This window comes from Anser cygnoides, chromosome 19 (genome assembly GCF_040182565.1).
Source record: "Anser cygnoides isolate HZ-2024a breed goose chromosome 19, Taihu_goose_T2T_genome, whole genome shotgun sequence".
Lineage (NCBI taxonomy): Eukaryota > Metazoa > Chordata > Aves > Anseriformes > Anatidae > Anser > Anser cygnoides.
In genome coordinates, this window is record NC_089891.1 from 5,591,064 (window position 1) to 5,606,948 (window position 15,885).

General features: G+C 47.0%; 2 protein-coding genes across 13 annotated transcripts in view; one reads left to right on the forward strand and one right to left on the reverse strand.

Annotated features, from left to right (window-relative positions):
- Nucleotides 1–9,091, forward strand: part of RECQL5 (RecQ like helicase 5) — a 39,309-nt gene extending 30,218 nt beyond the window's left edge. For 4 of the 11 annotated variants that reach the window (XM_048064191.2, XM_066979922.1, XM_066979923.1 and 1 more), the window contains 12 exons: nt 348–575; nt 1,785–1,884; nt 2,381–2,417; nt 3,185–3,243; nt 3,386–3,459; nt 3,931–4,024; nt 4,509–4,649; nt 4,989–5,692; nt 5,897–5,975; nt 6,867–7,118; nt 7,639–7,711; nt 7,815–9,091. In XM_048064191.2, coding sequence (XP_047920148.2) covers nt 348–575; nt 1,785–1,884; nt 2,381–2,417; nt 3,185–3,243; nt 3,386–3,459; nt 3,931–4,024; nt 4,509–4,649; nt 4,989–5,692; nt 5,897–5,975; nt 6,867–7,118; nt 7,639–7,711; nt 7,815–7,936 — 1,963 coding nt within the window. In that variant the 3' untranslated portion in view covers nt 7,937–9,091. Of the gene's footprint in view, nt 1–347; nt 576–1,784; nt 1,885–2,380; nt 2,418–3,184; nt 3,244–3,385; nt 3,460–3,884; nt 4,025–4,177; nt 4,400–4,508; nt 4,650–4,988; nt 5,693–5,896; nt 5,976–6,843; nt 7,119–7,638; nt 7,712–7,814 lie in introns of those variants that run through there. The other 7 variants (XM_013179025.3, XR_001206270.3, XM_013179026.3 and 4 more) reach the window with 7 other exon arrangements.
- A 967-nt stretch (nt 9,092–10,058) lies between these two features.
- The window catches only part of MYO15B (myosin XVB), a 30,720-nt gene continuing 24,893 nt past the window's right edge, over nt 10,059–15,885 (reverse strand). For both annotated transcript variants that reach the window (XM_066979912.1, XM_066979913.1), the window contains 9 exons: nt 15,296–15,390; nt 14,912–14,989; nt 14,485–14,593; nt 13,987–14,135; nt 13,462–13,589; nt 12,512–12,645; nt 11,916–12,049; nt 11,309–11,449; nt 10,059–11,023 (listed from right to left, as the gene is read on the reverse strand). In XM_066979912.1, the coding sequence (XP_066836013.1) occupies nt 10,964–11,023; nt 11,309–11,449; nt 11,916–12,049; nt 12,512–12,645; nt 13,462–13,589; nt 13,987–14,135; nt 14,485–14,593; nt 14,912–14,989; nt 15,296–15,390 (1,028 nt within the window). In that variant the 3' untranslated portion in view covers nt 10,059–10,963. The remainder of the gene's footprint in view (nt 11,024–11,308; nt 11,450–11,915; nt 12,050–12,511; nt 12,646–13,461; nt 13,590–13,986; nt 14,136–14,484; nt 14,594–14,911; nt 14,990–15,295; nt 15,391–15,885) is intronic.

The window sequence follows — 15,885 nt, forward strand, 5'->3', positions numbered from 1 at the left end:
CCATTCTGGTTGGACATGGAACGTATTTGGGCAATCATGCGGAAATAATAAGTGCATATTTCATCCATTGCACATTTTGCAGATCTCAAAGGTCTGAAAGCATTTATCAGAAGATTGATGCCACTGTTTGTTTTACATTCAGGGAAATGAAGGCACAGAGACTGTAAGCAAGATACCAGGAACAGAACCCCAGTTCTGCTCCAGGACTTAACCACTGTATTTCCTGCTGGAATAGGCATTCTCTGCAAAAAAGGAGCCAAGTCTTTATCACAAGACAACTTGCATTTGGAAGGTTGGAGTTCTCCAGTGAAAATAATTGTCCTATCATTTTTCCTTTTGTCTCCTAGGTGTCGTCATGCTGCCATAGCAAAGTACTTCGGCGATGTCACTCCACCTTGTAATAAGTGCTGCGATTACTGCAAGAACCCAGGGGCAGTGAAGAGGCAGCTGGAGTCACTGGAGCGCTGCACCAACAGCTGGAGCAAAACCTGCATTGGGCCCTCAAGTTCATCCTGGGACAGCTACGACCCAGAGCTGTATGAAGGAGGAAGGAGAGGTTGCAGAGGTTTTAGCAGGTCCGTACTTGGTAGCTCAAACTCCGCTCATAGGAGCTATCAGAGAGAAGAGAGCATCTCACAGCTGCAGGCCCAGCCACTCCTATTTTCAGCACATGTTTCTGCGTGGTGGTATTTTCCTGTAACTTCCTGGCAGCAGGAGCTGGAATTTCATTTTCCACACGCTTTGGCAGCCTTGATCAAATTCATGTCCCAGAGAGCAAAAAGCTGTTTTGAATGACCTAAGAATTGCCCTGCAGAAGGTAATTGGTTCAAGAAACCAGGCTGAAATTTTTGAAAGCACTAAGTGGGCACAGCCCTGTTCACAGGCACAAGGTTCAAAAATGTTTAAACTGAGACCAGCTTGACAGCAAAGTATGGTCCAGAGCTTGTTCCTGGCTTAGTGCCGATGTCTTTGGGCCAGCAGGCTGGGGGACCAGTGTCAGAACTTAGTCATCACAGAGCATATAATGGTGTGCCAGCATCAGATTCTTCTGCTGATTGCTCAATATTAGTGTTTCCCCATCAGGCTGATAGCAAAAGGAAGATGTGCAGTCAGAAATATGATTTATTCTATAAAATGCTTGGCAGTGTGGAGATGACAACTTCTCTTCTTCCTTGTTCTTTGGCTGTGTTGCAGCCACCAGGACGCGAGTTTCCCCACTTGCACTGCCCATGGAACTCTGCCAGGATGCACAGCGTGGTCGGCTGGCGTAGCCCTCTGCTTTACCTTAGCTTGAGACTGGCAGCTTTGTTCTTCGGGCAATTCCAGTTGAGTCAGAGGAAACTGGTGTACTTGTGACATAAGCTTGTGTTTGATCTCAGGACCTGAGAAGACACTGCTGAGGAACAGATGCTGTGCCCTTTCTGCCATCTCAGCTCCAAGGGCAGTAGTGCCTGGCAGATAGGGTGCATGACCCAAAGCAGTGACTACTCAACCCCATGGAAGGAGCTGTCACGGCTTCTGAAATAAAGTCCTACATTCTCAGAGCACTAGTTACCTGCTACTAGTCCATGCTACTGCTTACTAGTCCATGAGATTAATAAATCCCATCGACACTACTGTCCAGATTGAGTAGTAGTGAAACTAAGAGCTTAGACTCATTCAGAAAGGCTCTGAAATACATCTTCTCTAAGTCCTGGGATGACCTAAGCTTCCCAAAGCCTTTGCCCCAGGTAATGCTACCTCTACAGAAATGTTTTTTCCTTTTGTTCTCCTACCTTATCCAGGTATGATGAGGAAAGCAGCGGGAATGGGGATGAAGCCAGTGAAGAGAGTCGGAAACGAGAGTGGAACAACTTCTACAAAAAGCAGATGAGTCTGCGCAAAGTGAGTTTGTGTACCTTTGTAAGAGATTCACAGATTGTTTGCTGTTACCTTTATGCTGTGAGCTTGTCTCATAGATATAAAGGCTTTCCTGGCACTAGTGAAAGTAGATTATTGCATCTTGCTGTAGCTTGTTCTGGCTTTTACTGAGTACTTATGCTTTTGTCACATTCTCCATATTCTGGATCAGTCTCATAATGTGAAGGAATCCAGCTTACCTCTGCAATGCTCATCAAGGGGATCCTGTTGTCTTTATCAACTCTGATATTACTAGAAACAAATTTTCGCGTTCAGTTTCTCTTGGATATTCCTATAGCAAAGTTGAACTTTTAGCTTTGATTCTCATCCTCTCTCTCCTTTTCACCATTTTCCTGCCTTTTCAGTACCTTTGTAACTTCAGAGCAAGGGGATAAAAATATAAAAATATATCTTTTGTGTTTCTAGACCTGCATGTATGTTACAGGAATGGAAATGCTTGATTTTTTTTTTTTTTCCCTAGGGCCAAGAACCAGAAAAAGATGATTTTATTCCTCCAAGTAAATCTCTTCTTTGATTTATAGTGGGTTATCTTTGGGAGAGGGAAGTCTTGTATTTTGCAGCTGCATGTAATTTATGTAGCATCAACACTGGGGGTATCAATCCCTAGGCACAGGGGTTGGGCTTTTGGCTGTGAAAGCTTGGCTGGAGGAGATGAATCTGAGTTTAGATTTGGTTGGGGTGAAGATATGGAATGCATCTTTCTGAACAACTTTTCCAAACAAGTAAGAGAGAAGGAACGTTGTATAACCTGACTTTTTAGGCTATTTCTGCAGTGTTTATGCAGCAGTATTCAATTGGAATGGAAACTGTTGAAAAACTTTGCCATTTGTATCTGTGCTACATGGAGCCCTGTCTAGCAACACAGGTCTTACACTGTTGTAAATGAATACCTGATGGTTCATGTTACTCCATTCAGCCTCTTTATTTTTGGTTGGTGCTGGGGGTGGGGGAGGGCAGAATTGTTTTTCCTAAGAGCTGGGATGCCTTGAAAAAGGTCTTCTTGGGTTGGAGGGGTTTTGGAGAGCTGTTAATCTTAAACTAGCAAAACAGACCTTCTCATCCAGAGAAAGAAATCTCATTTTCCTTCTGCTACTCTTGGAATTTGTAGCTATTGCAGATGAAAGGGGTGCCTGTAGTGGTTCTTGGGGTGACTGCAGGGAAGAGCATAACAGGCAATACTGGGCTGGCACCACCCCAGAGAGAGCTGAGATGTTCAATGCTATGATGCTACGATGCCTTTTTCCAAATGTTTCTTCTGTGACAGGTGCAGACTGCCCCTTGAAAGACGCCTCCAGCAGAAGAATCTCTAAGCTCACAGTGAAGGTAAGAGAGGCTGTTTAACGTTGACTCGTTGACTCGCGAAGAACAAAGCTTCTGCCTGTCCTGTTCTTACTCCTTCAGGGTTAGAAGTCCAAGGGGCACTGTGATTTCTGTAGGACATGTCTGAGTATCCCATGTTTCCTAGGGACGGGAACACTGCTTGAAGATACTGGAAGAAGCTTTGAGAGCCAACCAAAAGGTTCCAGCAGAAGGAAAAGGGTATGAGATGAGAGACAAGGGGTAGTGTATTGAGTCCCTTAACACAGGCCTACTCTTCCCCAAGCAACAGTACCACTTTCAGGGAACGCATTTTAATTTGGTCCAAGGATGTAGCTTCACTTAACAGCATCCTTCTTGTAGTCATGTTCATGATCAGACATGAGGATTCCTGTGTCCGATTCTGCTAAATCAGCTCGATCCTAGGAGTTGCAATTCCCCACTGCCCCACAAGATGGGGATAGTGTACTTCCAAACTGAGCAACTGAACAAGAGGACTTCCATTTAAACCTGTTCTTGCCACATTTTCCATTCCCCAGCAAGTCACCACTACATCCTTAATTGGGAGTTATCACTTACTCTTGCATCAGAGGTAGAGAATTTTGTACTTTCTGGGACATGCTTAAGCATTAGTGTTCCCTTTGCAGATATAGAAGTGTGTCTTGCCAGAAATCACCCCAGCCTGTGTTACAGGTCAGACCCTCATGCCTGTGCTGTGGAGCTGGAGTATGAAGCTTTCAGAACCAGTAAAATGGCTAACTCATACAAGGCATCTGTGCTAAAGAAGGTAGGGCCCAACATCTGCTGTTGCTTGCCCTTGCCTCTTAACATGGTGTGGCCTCAGCTCAAAGGGAAATAGAGTTTGTGTGGGATAGACGAAGGAGAAAATCCACTTTGCCTTGGATGTCTTCCAAATCTTTCTTCTTGGCTTTGTTTCCAGGAGGAACCAGAATTGTGTTGGTTTCACATCGTCATTGGCTGTATTCTATGAGCTTACAGACTTTGGAAACCTGCATTATCAGTGCAAGCTTATCCAGATACCCTCTAGGTCTAGCAACAGAGGGAATGGGAAGTTCTTCAGATTGTTGCTGACAATAGAGCAGCCTAGGCTTAGGTTAGCTGGTTGCCATGCATCTCCTTGAAGATGTTCCTGTTCTTGAGACAGGTGTATCTCCATATTTGTTTTGCCAGCTATGACTTTGAGTGTGTACAGAGGCAGGAATACATAAAGATTTTTAGTCACCAGGAGTTTGCTTCTGTTCTCTTTTCAGGTAGCAGAGATCAACAAAGCCTCAAAAGGAGGAGAGTTGTTCTCAGTCTTTGGGTCAGGAACTGGTGGTAACAGAAGCTTGGAAACAAAATCTGAGTCTCCAGCAGAGGAGGACTTCCTCCCTGCATCCCAGGTTTACTCGGTGAGTGCAGATGGGATGGACAATGAGGGAATGATATGGCTTGCCTACCTACTTTTTTACGACTGTTTTTAAAGTTCTTTTTGTTTTTCTTCTCTCACTCTAACCAAAGATGCTATCTGTTTCCTTACTGTGGGGCTATGACGTTAGACTACTCTATTTGCATGATGTCTCAGTTGATGGTCATGATGATGAGTCAATTTTAGAGCCCTCCCCAGCTTACAGCTGTACGAACAGTAGCGTATTGTGCACATAAACTTGGCTCCTTTTAGAGTTCTGCATACAGGGCCTCCTTGCTGCTCTCATACCCTAAATTTTTTCTTCTCCTTCTTTTCTCCCTAGTTCAAACCCAAGCGCGTGGGAGCTGGGTTTCCAAAGAGTTCCAGCTTATTCCAGACAGCTTCAGAACTGCTGACAATCCAGGAGGAAAGCAATACAAAGCTTGTCAAAAAAGAAGATTGTCCAAATGAGCAAGACGGCAGCAACTGTAATCTGGAACTAGACAAGAGAAACCGTGTGCTCCAGAAGAAAGAAAAAGCAAAAAAAGAAAAAGCAAAGTGTGAGAGTTCTGAGGTAGAACTACTCCTTCCTGAAAAGAAGGAACAGCAACCCAGTCCAGACACAAAAACTGCCCTTTGTGATAGCCCTGCTAAGAAAGCCAAAGTTAGCAAAAAGCAGCAGATGCTGGCAGAAGCAGCCAAAAAAGAGTCACAGGATATTTCCAAGTTCTTCTCCTTCTCCAAAGGTGGGTCTAAAGCCAAAAGTTGCAGCACAGCAGAGGAAGTCAGCTGTTCTGCAAGCACACTACCTCAGGTTTCTTCTCAAAGCGTATGTCAAGAGAAACCAATACCTCAGGGAAACGAAGATGAGTCTGGAGAGGATGTGACTGCACAGTCCCAGGCAGAGAATGAAGAGCTGGGGGAGACAGAAGGAACATTGGCTGAGAAGGAGGAGGAAGGAACACTGACCGAGAAGGAGGAGGATTTTAAGACCCAGCAGGCTGCTGAATCTGATCTCCTTCAGGAAGAACCTGATGTAAAATCCAGGTAATATCTCCACCTCTCTCCTCCCTTTGTTACCCTGTTAAGTAGCTGCAGGGCCCCATCAGGCTTGTCCTGGAAACTGGGAATCCGTGTCAAATCTCTAGGCTGGTGAGGGAAATTCCTGCTTTACCGTGGAGAGTCTCATGGCTGCTGACGGTGACTAACTAGAGTGAATTAAATTGCCCTTCTCTCCACTCTTTCCTCTAGTGTTCCTGAAAATGTCACAGAAACTGAATTAACTGTCGTTGGGGAAGGTCAGAGTGGGAAGCGACCGGGATGGGATGAGGTAAGACTTTAGTGGATGCCGATTTCCTCTACGTCTGCTCTCCTTGTTCCAAGTTGCTCCGTGGAAGTGATGCTCCTGGTCTGAACTTCACCTGATAGCATTATTTAGCTGGGGAGGGCCCAGCTGCAATTGCAGTGGAGAGGAGAACTGTAGATGAGTTCCCTCCTGATGTGTCCCTGCCACCCACAGGGCCAGTGCCAGCAACTCAGACTGCAGTGGACAGCTTCCACTGCACTCTGCTGTTTCTTGTCTGCGACGCTTGACCATACCTTTTCCTGATAACTTGCCTGGAATGATTCTCTCCACCCCCTTTAGATCTGTAACTATTAATAGCGAGATGCCTTCTCCATTCAAGGGAACAGCCACAGGTCAGTGACCCATGGGACCACTAAAAAGGGAATCACGTGCGCAGCCTTCCTTGCCATTCAGTCTCTGGTTCTGCTCTTGGCATCCAGGCCTGCCTAGCAGCTGTCTCTGCTGAACAGTGCAGTTTTCTCCTTGCTCTTCTGAGTTGAGCAGGAGCGTGGCGCTTCTGAGGTGGTCAGTTCTTCCTGAGGGGTGTGCGCTCAGCAAACATCCTGGGAAACCTTTTCCTGTGAGCCTCTCCTGTATAAAACCGGGTCTAGCAATTAGCTGCCCTAATGAGAGTATAGGGAAATAGGCGGTAGTCTGATAGGGTTTTTTTCAAAGCCCCTTTTATGTGGGAAAATGTATTGTGTCTGCAGAGCTTCATGTCCCCAAGAAATTCCATAGGTTCCTGCATGGTATGCACTATAGGAAGAGCCTGCAGGATGCTACAAAGATTCATGTTCTTAAAAGGCAGTGGCTGCTTGAAAGTGTAATGCCGCTGCAGGAATTAGTGATTTAGGTTTTCTTCTGTCCCATCTCCAGGATATGGAAAGTCCTGCAACAAAGCGGCTACGGACAGCAGCAAAATCTTCTATTCTGTCCCAGCCAGAAAGCAAAAGTGTTGGTCCGACAAAGAAGAAGGTGACTTTTGATCCAAACTTATCACAGTGTGATAAAGAAGGAGCCAGCAAGACCATACAGCCAGCGACCAAAGGCGTGTCCCTCAAAGAGACAGCAGACATCGTTGTAAAATATTTGACCCCGTTCTACAAGGGCGGCAAATTTGCTTCCAAGGTAGGCACAGCTCAAGACCCTCTCAAGCAGAAGGAGACTGCATCTCCCCAGTGATCTGGGGCCCTAAGAAGGGAACGATGGTATGGATACCACATTTAATTTCCAGGTCACATCTTGGTATGTGCCGGTTTAGTGACCAGGTGCAGCTACTCCCCTCTTGCAAGCAAGGGTTTGCGTGTGATTGAGAGCAGTATCTTGTTGGTTCCACACTTGTGATTGTTCTTGTTTTCGTACTAAACGCTGGTAAGTTTTTAGGAACTCCTACCTGTGGAGTGGTAACAGAGCAGGTTCGGTTTTGGTCTGGTTTACCTGGTGTATTCTGCAGGGCAGCACGTGCACGAGCGTGCTCCTCCAGCACTACGGGGTCAGTGCATTTGCAGGCTTGTAGCACTCCTGTGGTATAATTCCGTGAATGGTTTGTGCTACAGCCAGCCTGTACTAAGGGCAAGACAAATGCAGAATTAAGCCTGGTGAATTATTGATGTCTGCTTTCTGCTCTTTATCCTCCCTCTCTCTGCAGGATCTGTTTAAGGGCTTTGCTCGGCACCTGTCTCACTTACTGACTGAAGATCAGAACCCTGCCCGCAAGACTGGTGAGTTGGCAGCTGTAGAGAGCACCAAGAATCTTGGTTTCTTGTGATGCTAAATGAATTGATGGCTCTAGAGGGGGCAGATGTCTTAAGTATCATCTCAAAGGTGATGCTGCTTCTCTTGCAGTGAAGGAAGAAGCACAGAGACTCATTAAGGAGTTTTTCAAAACACGAGTCAGATGTGAGAGCGAGACAGACTGGCAGGAGCTGCAGAGCTCGGAGAGATGATCCTTGCATCTTGTTTGTCGCTTCCTTCTTCCAGTAGTGGGACCAGGGGATCTTGAAGAACTTAGCCACGGAGGGGTTTATGAAACTGCAGAAGTGAACTTCCTTTCCCTGCTGCATTTTTGCTCTCTTCTGCCTGCAGTGCCACCTTAGTGACACACATTTCCACAAAACCAGTTTCTGTGAACCTACGGAGAATTTCTCCACCAACCAGAGCACCGAGGTCCTCCAGTACCTTGTGCCAAGAGGTACGAAGTCTCCGTCTGCTGTGTAGGTTAGGGGCTGCTGTCTCAGATGTTTTGCAGTGCCTCCAACTTCTTCCCTGCAGCGGTCTGGGAAGGCATCTATCTGGGGCTCTGCTTTGGGATGGCACCCTCTTGCTTCCTAGATGGCTATTCCTCCTGCTCCCCCATCCCTTAGTTCTTATTTGTGTTACCAATAGAAGCCTTATGCTACAAACAAGTTCACATGCTTTTGCTCAGGGCTGCTAATGCTGAACTTGATGTTTAAGTACCTGGATGGAATGTTTTTCCTTGGCGGGCAGCAGGGGAGTGTTTTGTTTTTACTCTGCAGGCATTGCCTACTTTCTGAAGGTAGAGAAACTCAGATTCTTTTTGTTTTAATCCCAACTTCTTCTTTTTTTTTTTTTTTTAAACTGTGTCTGGTTCTGCCTGCCCTTTAACTTAAGTGGTGATGCTGTCTTGGTATTAACCTCTCTAGTAGTGGCACCAAGGTTGCCAACACTTTTCCAGCATTGCTTGTAACCCCTAAAGCCATATCTGCTCCCTGTGCCTCGCCCACAGCCTGCAGTACAGAGGGCAATGCTGCTGTTACTACTGGTTAATGTACTGCTGTGGCCCTGAAGTTGACACTGTGGTGCCTCTGCTGCTATATTTATATAAGGACCTGAACTGTAGGGTATCAGTGGGCTTGAAATAACCTGATTCCCTGGCACAAGTCCTTTCTCTTGGGTTTTAGTTGGGTTCTGTCTTTTTTCCATGCTTACAGAGGCTGGTGGCCTCAGGCAGTATTGCTGCTAGAGGAATCTGCAGCCTGAGAAGCCATGAACCAGGCTTCTGAATTACTGTACTCACCAGATGATTATTTTTATGTGCTGAAGGGTATGTGCAGAACTGACAATAAAACAGTGTTATTGCAGCTGTGGACTCTTCCTGGAAGTTTTTTTTCTTACCTATCATGTAGACCGGTCTTAGATATATTAAGACTCCATCACTGTAAACTTAGACATGAAAGCTTGCTCTTTTTATCCGAGCAGGCAAGCCTGGGATGGGAGGGGTGGGACGTTTGTAGCAGCAGACACCTCCAACCCCAATAGCTGCAGGATATTTCTAGCTAAGCACCAGGAGGAAAAGAACCTGGAAATGTTTATCTCAAAAGTCACTTTTATCTTCAGCTTTCTCTGCTCAAGGGGAGGACGAAACAGGGCTTTACAAGAAGCCTTTTATACAAAGAACTATTATTTTTTCAGCTGCTGCCTGCTGGTTTCTGGTTCACCTTCCCATTACAATTTTTGTTACATCAGCTATCTACAGGAACCCCTATGTAAGGTTACTATCTCCAGCGTTCGGTGCTTGTAGAGTTCAGCTGCTGCCTGGGTGAACTTTTCAGAAATTTTGTGCAAATCGTAAAATCAGAGGACGTCCAAAAGGGCATGGGGGGGTTTGTAGCATGGTGCTGAATCACCATGCAGAGCAGTTCTTCAGATGAGTTGCATTTCTACATAAGGCAGCAAAAGCTCAGAAAGAGAAAGGAAGTAAGGATGAGTTAGTCTTCAGAGATGGTCTCTATTCCTTTCTTTCACATTGCTGTGGCACTTCCCCTAGCCTTGCGATAGTACGGGTGAAGGGAGAAGGTGCAGTACACACATCAGCAAGGACCTCCCTGGCCACAGCAATCAACACTTGCAGGCAAGTTCCTGACAGGGAAGCTACTGTGCCTACTGCTGGCATCAGCTCACCAGCAAGAAGCCGTGCATCATGGCTTGCATTAAGCAGCTCTGGATCCCTTTTCCAGCCAAGAGCGACCACCTTTTCCTCCAGCTTTTCCAGTTAGCTGCAGGTCACTCATCCCAGGTTAGATGTAAAGCAGTGTGTGTCATCTCATAGCTTCAAAATAGCTATTATGCAATTATTTTATTACAGTCTCCTGGAATAAACCTTTTAGTTCAGTAGGATAGCTGTAGCAATAAAAATAAATTAAGTGTTTTTATACAATTCAAGACACTCTCCTATACTGCAATACCCGTTCCCCTCAAATACATTTTCTCCATGGACATGGAACCACGATGCAAGTATGACAGCTTCATGGACATGATCGACTTCTTTATAGCAGAAGGAAAAATAAGTATATGCGTACGTCAGTAAGAAATTAACTAACAATAAACATTCTTACCATTGCAGCTCAATCTGTGCCCTAGCGGATGTAGCAATTGTATATTAACACTGATCTGCTTTGCAATTAAGATGCTGTCTACAAGCTCCTGCTTCACAAACCCTGCTACAGGGCGTCTTGCGTATCGATAGAGAGAAGAAGCTGGTCTATGGAAAATGGCAGCAGCCAGTGCTGTCATTTCATAACCCTGGCTTTGCTTTCTGATACACAAATCTCTAGCAAGCATCAGTCTTTGCTCATGGCCTTAATTTAAAAAAAGAAAAAACAGTCCCACAGTGCATAGCTTGCAGGCAGTTGCTTGCATCTGTTCAGCTGCTCTGTGCTGGCTCAGGCTATGAAGAAGCAATGGAGCGGAAAGGGGGTCTTGTGGGTTGTTCAACCAGTGCAAGCGTCGCTTCAAGGAAGAGGACCTGGCGACTGAACAGCAGGTCACAAGGGGTGAGATTACAGCCCAGTCCATCAACAAGCACACCATCACTGTGGTGGCAGTCTTAGAAAGCAGCTGTCTGAGATCACGGACGTTTCTGGGACAGACCTCTCCAGGGGACAGGCAGGGAGCACTGAACGAGCTCAAAGGAAACTGGTGCTGTTTTGCTTGGTCATTCGTCTCCTTAGGCTTTAGGGATGAAAATCTGTTTTATCCAGGATGACAACAACCGTGTGATACATTTCTTTAGCCTGTCAAAACAAATCAGTACCAGTCATTGTCTACCCCAGAAATGGCTGCTTCTCATAATTGAATATTGCCATAATTAAGCATCTTCCCATAAATTACGTCCCATAATTAAATACCGAGCAGGCACTGGGATTTCAAACTGCACTTTGGGAAGTGGTAAATGCAGTGTCCCCATCCAGCCCGGGACAGAAGCGAACAGCAGGCTCTTAGCAGAGGCTCAGCTGGGGAGTAGAGGGCAATTTCTGAATTGCCCGGAGGAAGCTGTGTGTCAGGGCTGATCATCTCACCTGTGACAGTTCAAGCCACAGAGACTTGGGACTGGCAGCTGAGCCGTAGTTCAGTTCTATGCCGGGAAGCCCACCATCAGAGGTAGGCCGCAGGGTTCGCATCTTCTGCAGCTCTTTCAGTGGGATGACGTGGGAGACTGCCTGCGTAAGGAAAAAAGCCACAGAGCATTATCTCGTGCAGTCCTTTAAGAGCAAAATGATCGGATTCTGGCCAAGGAGGGATCATCTCAAGAATTTCTTGAAAGCTGAGGCAAAGACTAGGGCACAGGGCAGAGTAAATGGAAGGGCTGCAGTAATTGCTAGGCTCCACTGCCAGTGCATCCCTGGAACTCCTACAAGACTAGGCCAAATAGGAATGTGTTTTCTACACTTAGTTTTACTGTGCACCATGCTTGTTTGCACAATCACTGCTGGACTCGCAAAAGAGCTCACGCCATTACTAACTGCCCTACTGCTCTTGTCACTGGCTTTGGGCTAGGGCTGCTGTTAGAGTGAATGGCTGCGATGCGCATAAATACAGCCTCTTCCTGCACAAGTCCTAAAAGTCAGAGCTAACACCTGAAAGACATCAGGGCTTTGGACACTGAGGAAGAATTATCTGGCATACCTGAGTGATGTTATCCACCACAACGATCTGTTCATTATTCACACCAAAATAGCAGGGCACAGGGATTGTGCTGTCGCTCACTCTCTCTACAAAGTAGAAGTTGTAGCCAAAGAAGGGCAATTTCATCGCGTGCTCTGTAAGAAAGCAAAAAGGTGGCATTCAGGCAGCAGCTTCCAGCCAGCAATCTACTGCACCTGCCTAAGGTGGTCAAAAGAGGCAGGTGCACTTTTTAGTGCAATTGACTTCTCCCACCACCCCTACACTCCTAGTGTTTAACTGTCAGCAGCCTGGACGGATGTGCCATTCTTTTCAGAACAGAAAACAGATGTGCAGACAGAACATCAATTAAAGCACAACCCATACAGGGCTCTGAAAGTTTTCTGCAGACTTTTACCAAGAGGTGGGACTTCTACCATGATGACCATGCTTGGGAGCATATGCCAGCCTGCAGAGAAAGGCTCTCAGGGAGTCATGGGTCATTCCAAGCCCCAAAGATCCTTGCCAACCTCATCAACTGTCCCAACAATGCGTTCAGAGGCAGCTTCCATCACAATCAGAACAGATTACTACCCAAGTAGATCTGGATGTCTCCTCACCTATGAACTGGATTTTTGCATCCAGTGGTTGGAGTTGCTGCCTGTTTCTCAACAGCATCCCAAGATGGTTCTGTAGACTCTGGGGGTTGATTTGGGACTGCAGAGGCTTTGGTATGTACTCCTTCAACTCTTCCCTGTGCCAAAAAGCAGAGAGTAATTCACCCCCTGCCCAGCCAAAATCAAAAGATAAACCAGGGGGGAGTTAGAGAAAGGAGGGGAGGTGGCAACAATTTTCAGTAGAGGGCCGGAGGCAAGGGTGGAGGGGGAGAGAGAAGAGCACAACGGGTCACATCTAAACTGGTTAATGTGGGAGGAAACAGAGACAGCTGAGACCATCATATTTCCACAGAGAAGGCTGTGTACCACTGACTAATACGCTAACAGAAATCCCTCCTTTCTGGAGACAGCAGGAGCTCTTCATGCAAGAACTGTAGCATACAAGTAGAGCTACAGGGTGTTTCTTTCACAGGCAGTCTCAGCTGAAAAACACCTTACGCTATTTGTCTTGCCCCTGTGCTGCCATAGCACTACACAGAGCAGAGTTTCCCGCACCCAGCAGGGTTCTACCCTTGCCCCTGATGCTGTAAGGGGATTTGATGGTGATATTACCTCCACACCTTCATCTCTGTTACATGGCTACAGCTGAAAGCTCGTACACTTTGTTCTTGGTACTGCAAACACATGGCAGCCTAAAGGAATGTTTATGGCACCTTCGTGCCTTGAACTCAGCCAGAGTCACAAAAGGAAATGTGGATAAGGGATGGTCTGCATTAGGAGCGTGAAGAGCAGGTAAACTTTCTTGGTTACAGGAAGCAGTCAGACACTCAATTACATTAATTAATGACTCAAGCTCTCCAGAATTGTCCACTCCTTAATTATCCAGAGTAGTTTCAGGCCCCTGCCCCTACCCCATGTGGTGCCAACAGAGACCCACCCTGAGACAAACATACCTGAAGGGAACAGAACTCTCCTGATCTGCTTTGGCCCAGTGCTGGAACAGAACCAAAATGCCCACGTGCATCTCCAATTCTTGATCATAGCTCAGCAGCATCTTCCCATTCAGGTAATCCCACAGCATCTGAGAGCACAGGAAAGAAGGCTTTGTTAAACCTGACAGAAGGTGCAGGCAGGTCTAGGCAGCACCAGGCTGCAGAGACCCACATCCTGCCTCACAGATTGCTCAGGCTGATAACTCTAGAACAAAGGCTTGTTGGGCTCAGGACGAGCATGCAGAACTGCACAAAGCACGTCTGGAGCAGTACAGCTCTCGGGCTAGGGCCACACAAGCACCGCCTTGTTTGCCTCCATAGCATCACTTACATCACTTATTAGTCATTCCCAGAAAGAGCATGCAAAGCCAATCAGCCAAAGCCCTCACGCTTCTTCAGCCCCTTTGGGACATCCCCACTGGCCTCTCCTCTAATTCTGCCCCTGCTAGAGAGGTTCCTGGTGCTCACAGTGCCCTTGTTGCTTACCTGTCCATAATGGACATCAATATAAATTTTGTTCTCAAAGTGCAAAGGTGTCTTCCAGATGAGTCTGCGTAAACTCACAGTCACCAACGCGTCCTCCAGCAAATAATCATGAAGATATTCCTCTGTTCTCATCGGCCTCACTATTTTACCTATATATTTATGCAGAGTAGAGGGTTGTCACTCTTGGCGCTGAGACAGTGAGCTGAGCTCTACAACCTGGGAAAGGAGCCTTCCTGCACTCCTCTGTTCCACCCTGCCCGTAACAACTCCCAGCACCAAAGGGACACAGACCCCACAAAGACATACACCACTTTAAGGAACAACCAACACAGCCCCTGAGAAGGCACAATACCTAACCTTAGTACAGAGGTTAACTCCCGAAGAAAAACCTCCCCAGAGCCAGAAAGGGCAGGGATCTATTTGAAAAAGTAGCTGTGATTCTCCCTGCTGGAGAAACTGCTTTAAGAAGGAAGCTAGAGCTAGTCTCTCTTTACTTGCCATTATTATTGCTGGCACTCCTGATGGCAAAAAGAGCGAATTCCTGCATCTCTTCTGGCTCGCCTGCCCCCATCTGCTCACAGATCTCCTGCATGAGCTCCTTGACCACCTGAAGCGAGGAAAAAAGCAGGTAAGTACCATGGCCAGGCAAGCCCAGTTCGGCCCCAGAACAGTTAGACATACTGGGCCTGGTGGAAGGCAGCAGTACAGCTCTGGCCGCTGCAGAGAGAAGCAGGCTGGGTGAGGCATCCCAGCACTGCACAGGCTCCACAGAGATGGGCTACTACAGGGATTCTTAGGAAGGGCGTGGGAAACCATCACAGAACTGGGGGAAGCGTAGGACAGATCCAAGGGCTGACAGCTAAGCAAGTTCTGTGGTGTTGCTCCAAGTCCAGATCAATGGAGAAATGCAAAGCAGAAAACTCACAGTGAATGTCCTGATTCGGGCAATGTATTCCACTCCTCCAGGCATCGATATCTCTAGCCGGCGGGCACCACGTCCTTTCTGCAAAGGACAGTCTTTAGGCAGCAAGACACACAGGATCCCATCCGCCCCACAACCCTTTCTCCCTCTTCGCTCCTCATCTCATCCTCCCACTGCTTGCCCGCAGTACCTGACTCTTCCCCGCCCACATCCCTGTCTACTCCATGGCATTTCCCTTACGGACACATGCCTGATGTCCTTTCTTGGAACAGTAACTGCTCTTGCTTCCCACTTCTTCCATATGTAGCAATGCTTCACTTGGCACCTCCTGCCAAGCCTCTGCCCTCCCTCTCTTCCCAACATCCCCACTCCTCTGCCCGTCAGTACCAGCAATGCCTCTAACTCCACCGGGAAAGGAAGGTGGCGACGACCCCCATACATGAAATTTTTCCGCAGGTTGCTCTGACAGATCTTGGCTATATCTGTAAGAAAAGAAAAAAATGCTGAGCCAAGCAGATGACTAGGCATTGTCTCCTGCAGTTTTGGGTCTTCCTGGCTGTGTTGTTTAACCCAGTGCCAACATGAGGAGAGGAAAGAGACTTCACCATCCCCTACTCTGCCAGGAAATGTCCAAATCATGAGGAGCCAGCCCCGGACAGTGCCTAGAGCAACAGGAGTACACATGAATGCCAAGACAGAACTAGAACCCTCTTTTCTGAGAGGATCCAAACCCGAATACTTCACAGCTGATGACTCCTGAAGACCACAGCCTGACTTTCCCCCAGGATCTAGCTACCAAAATGGACTTAAGTCACAGGGATAGGCTAGGTGTCAGGGAGAGAGACAATTCCACTTTGTTTGGGTGAAGATGCAATGGAAAATGACCTCTGCAAACAGAAAGACTACCGATACAAAGCAGACTTTTGCCTACAAGTTCAGCTCCCTCAGTATCCCGCTCATTTCTCCTGCCTGACAAG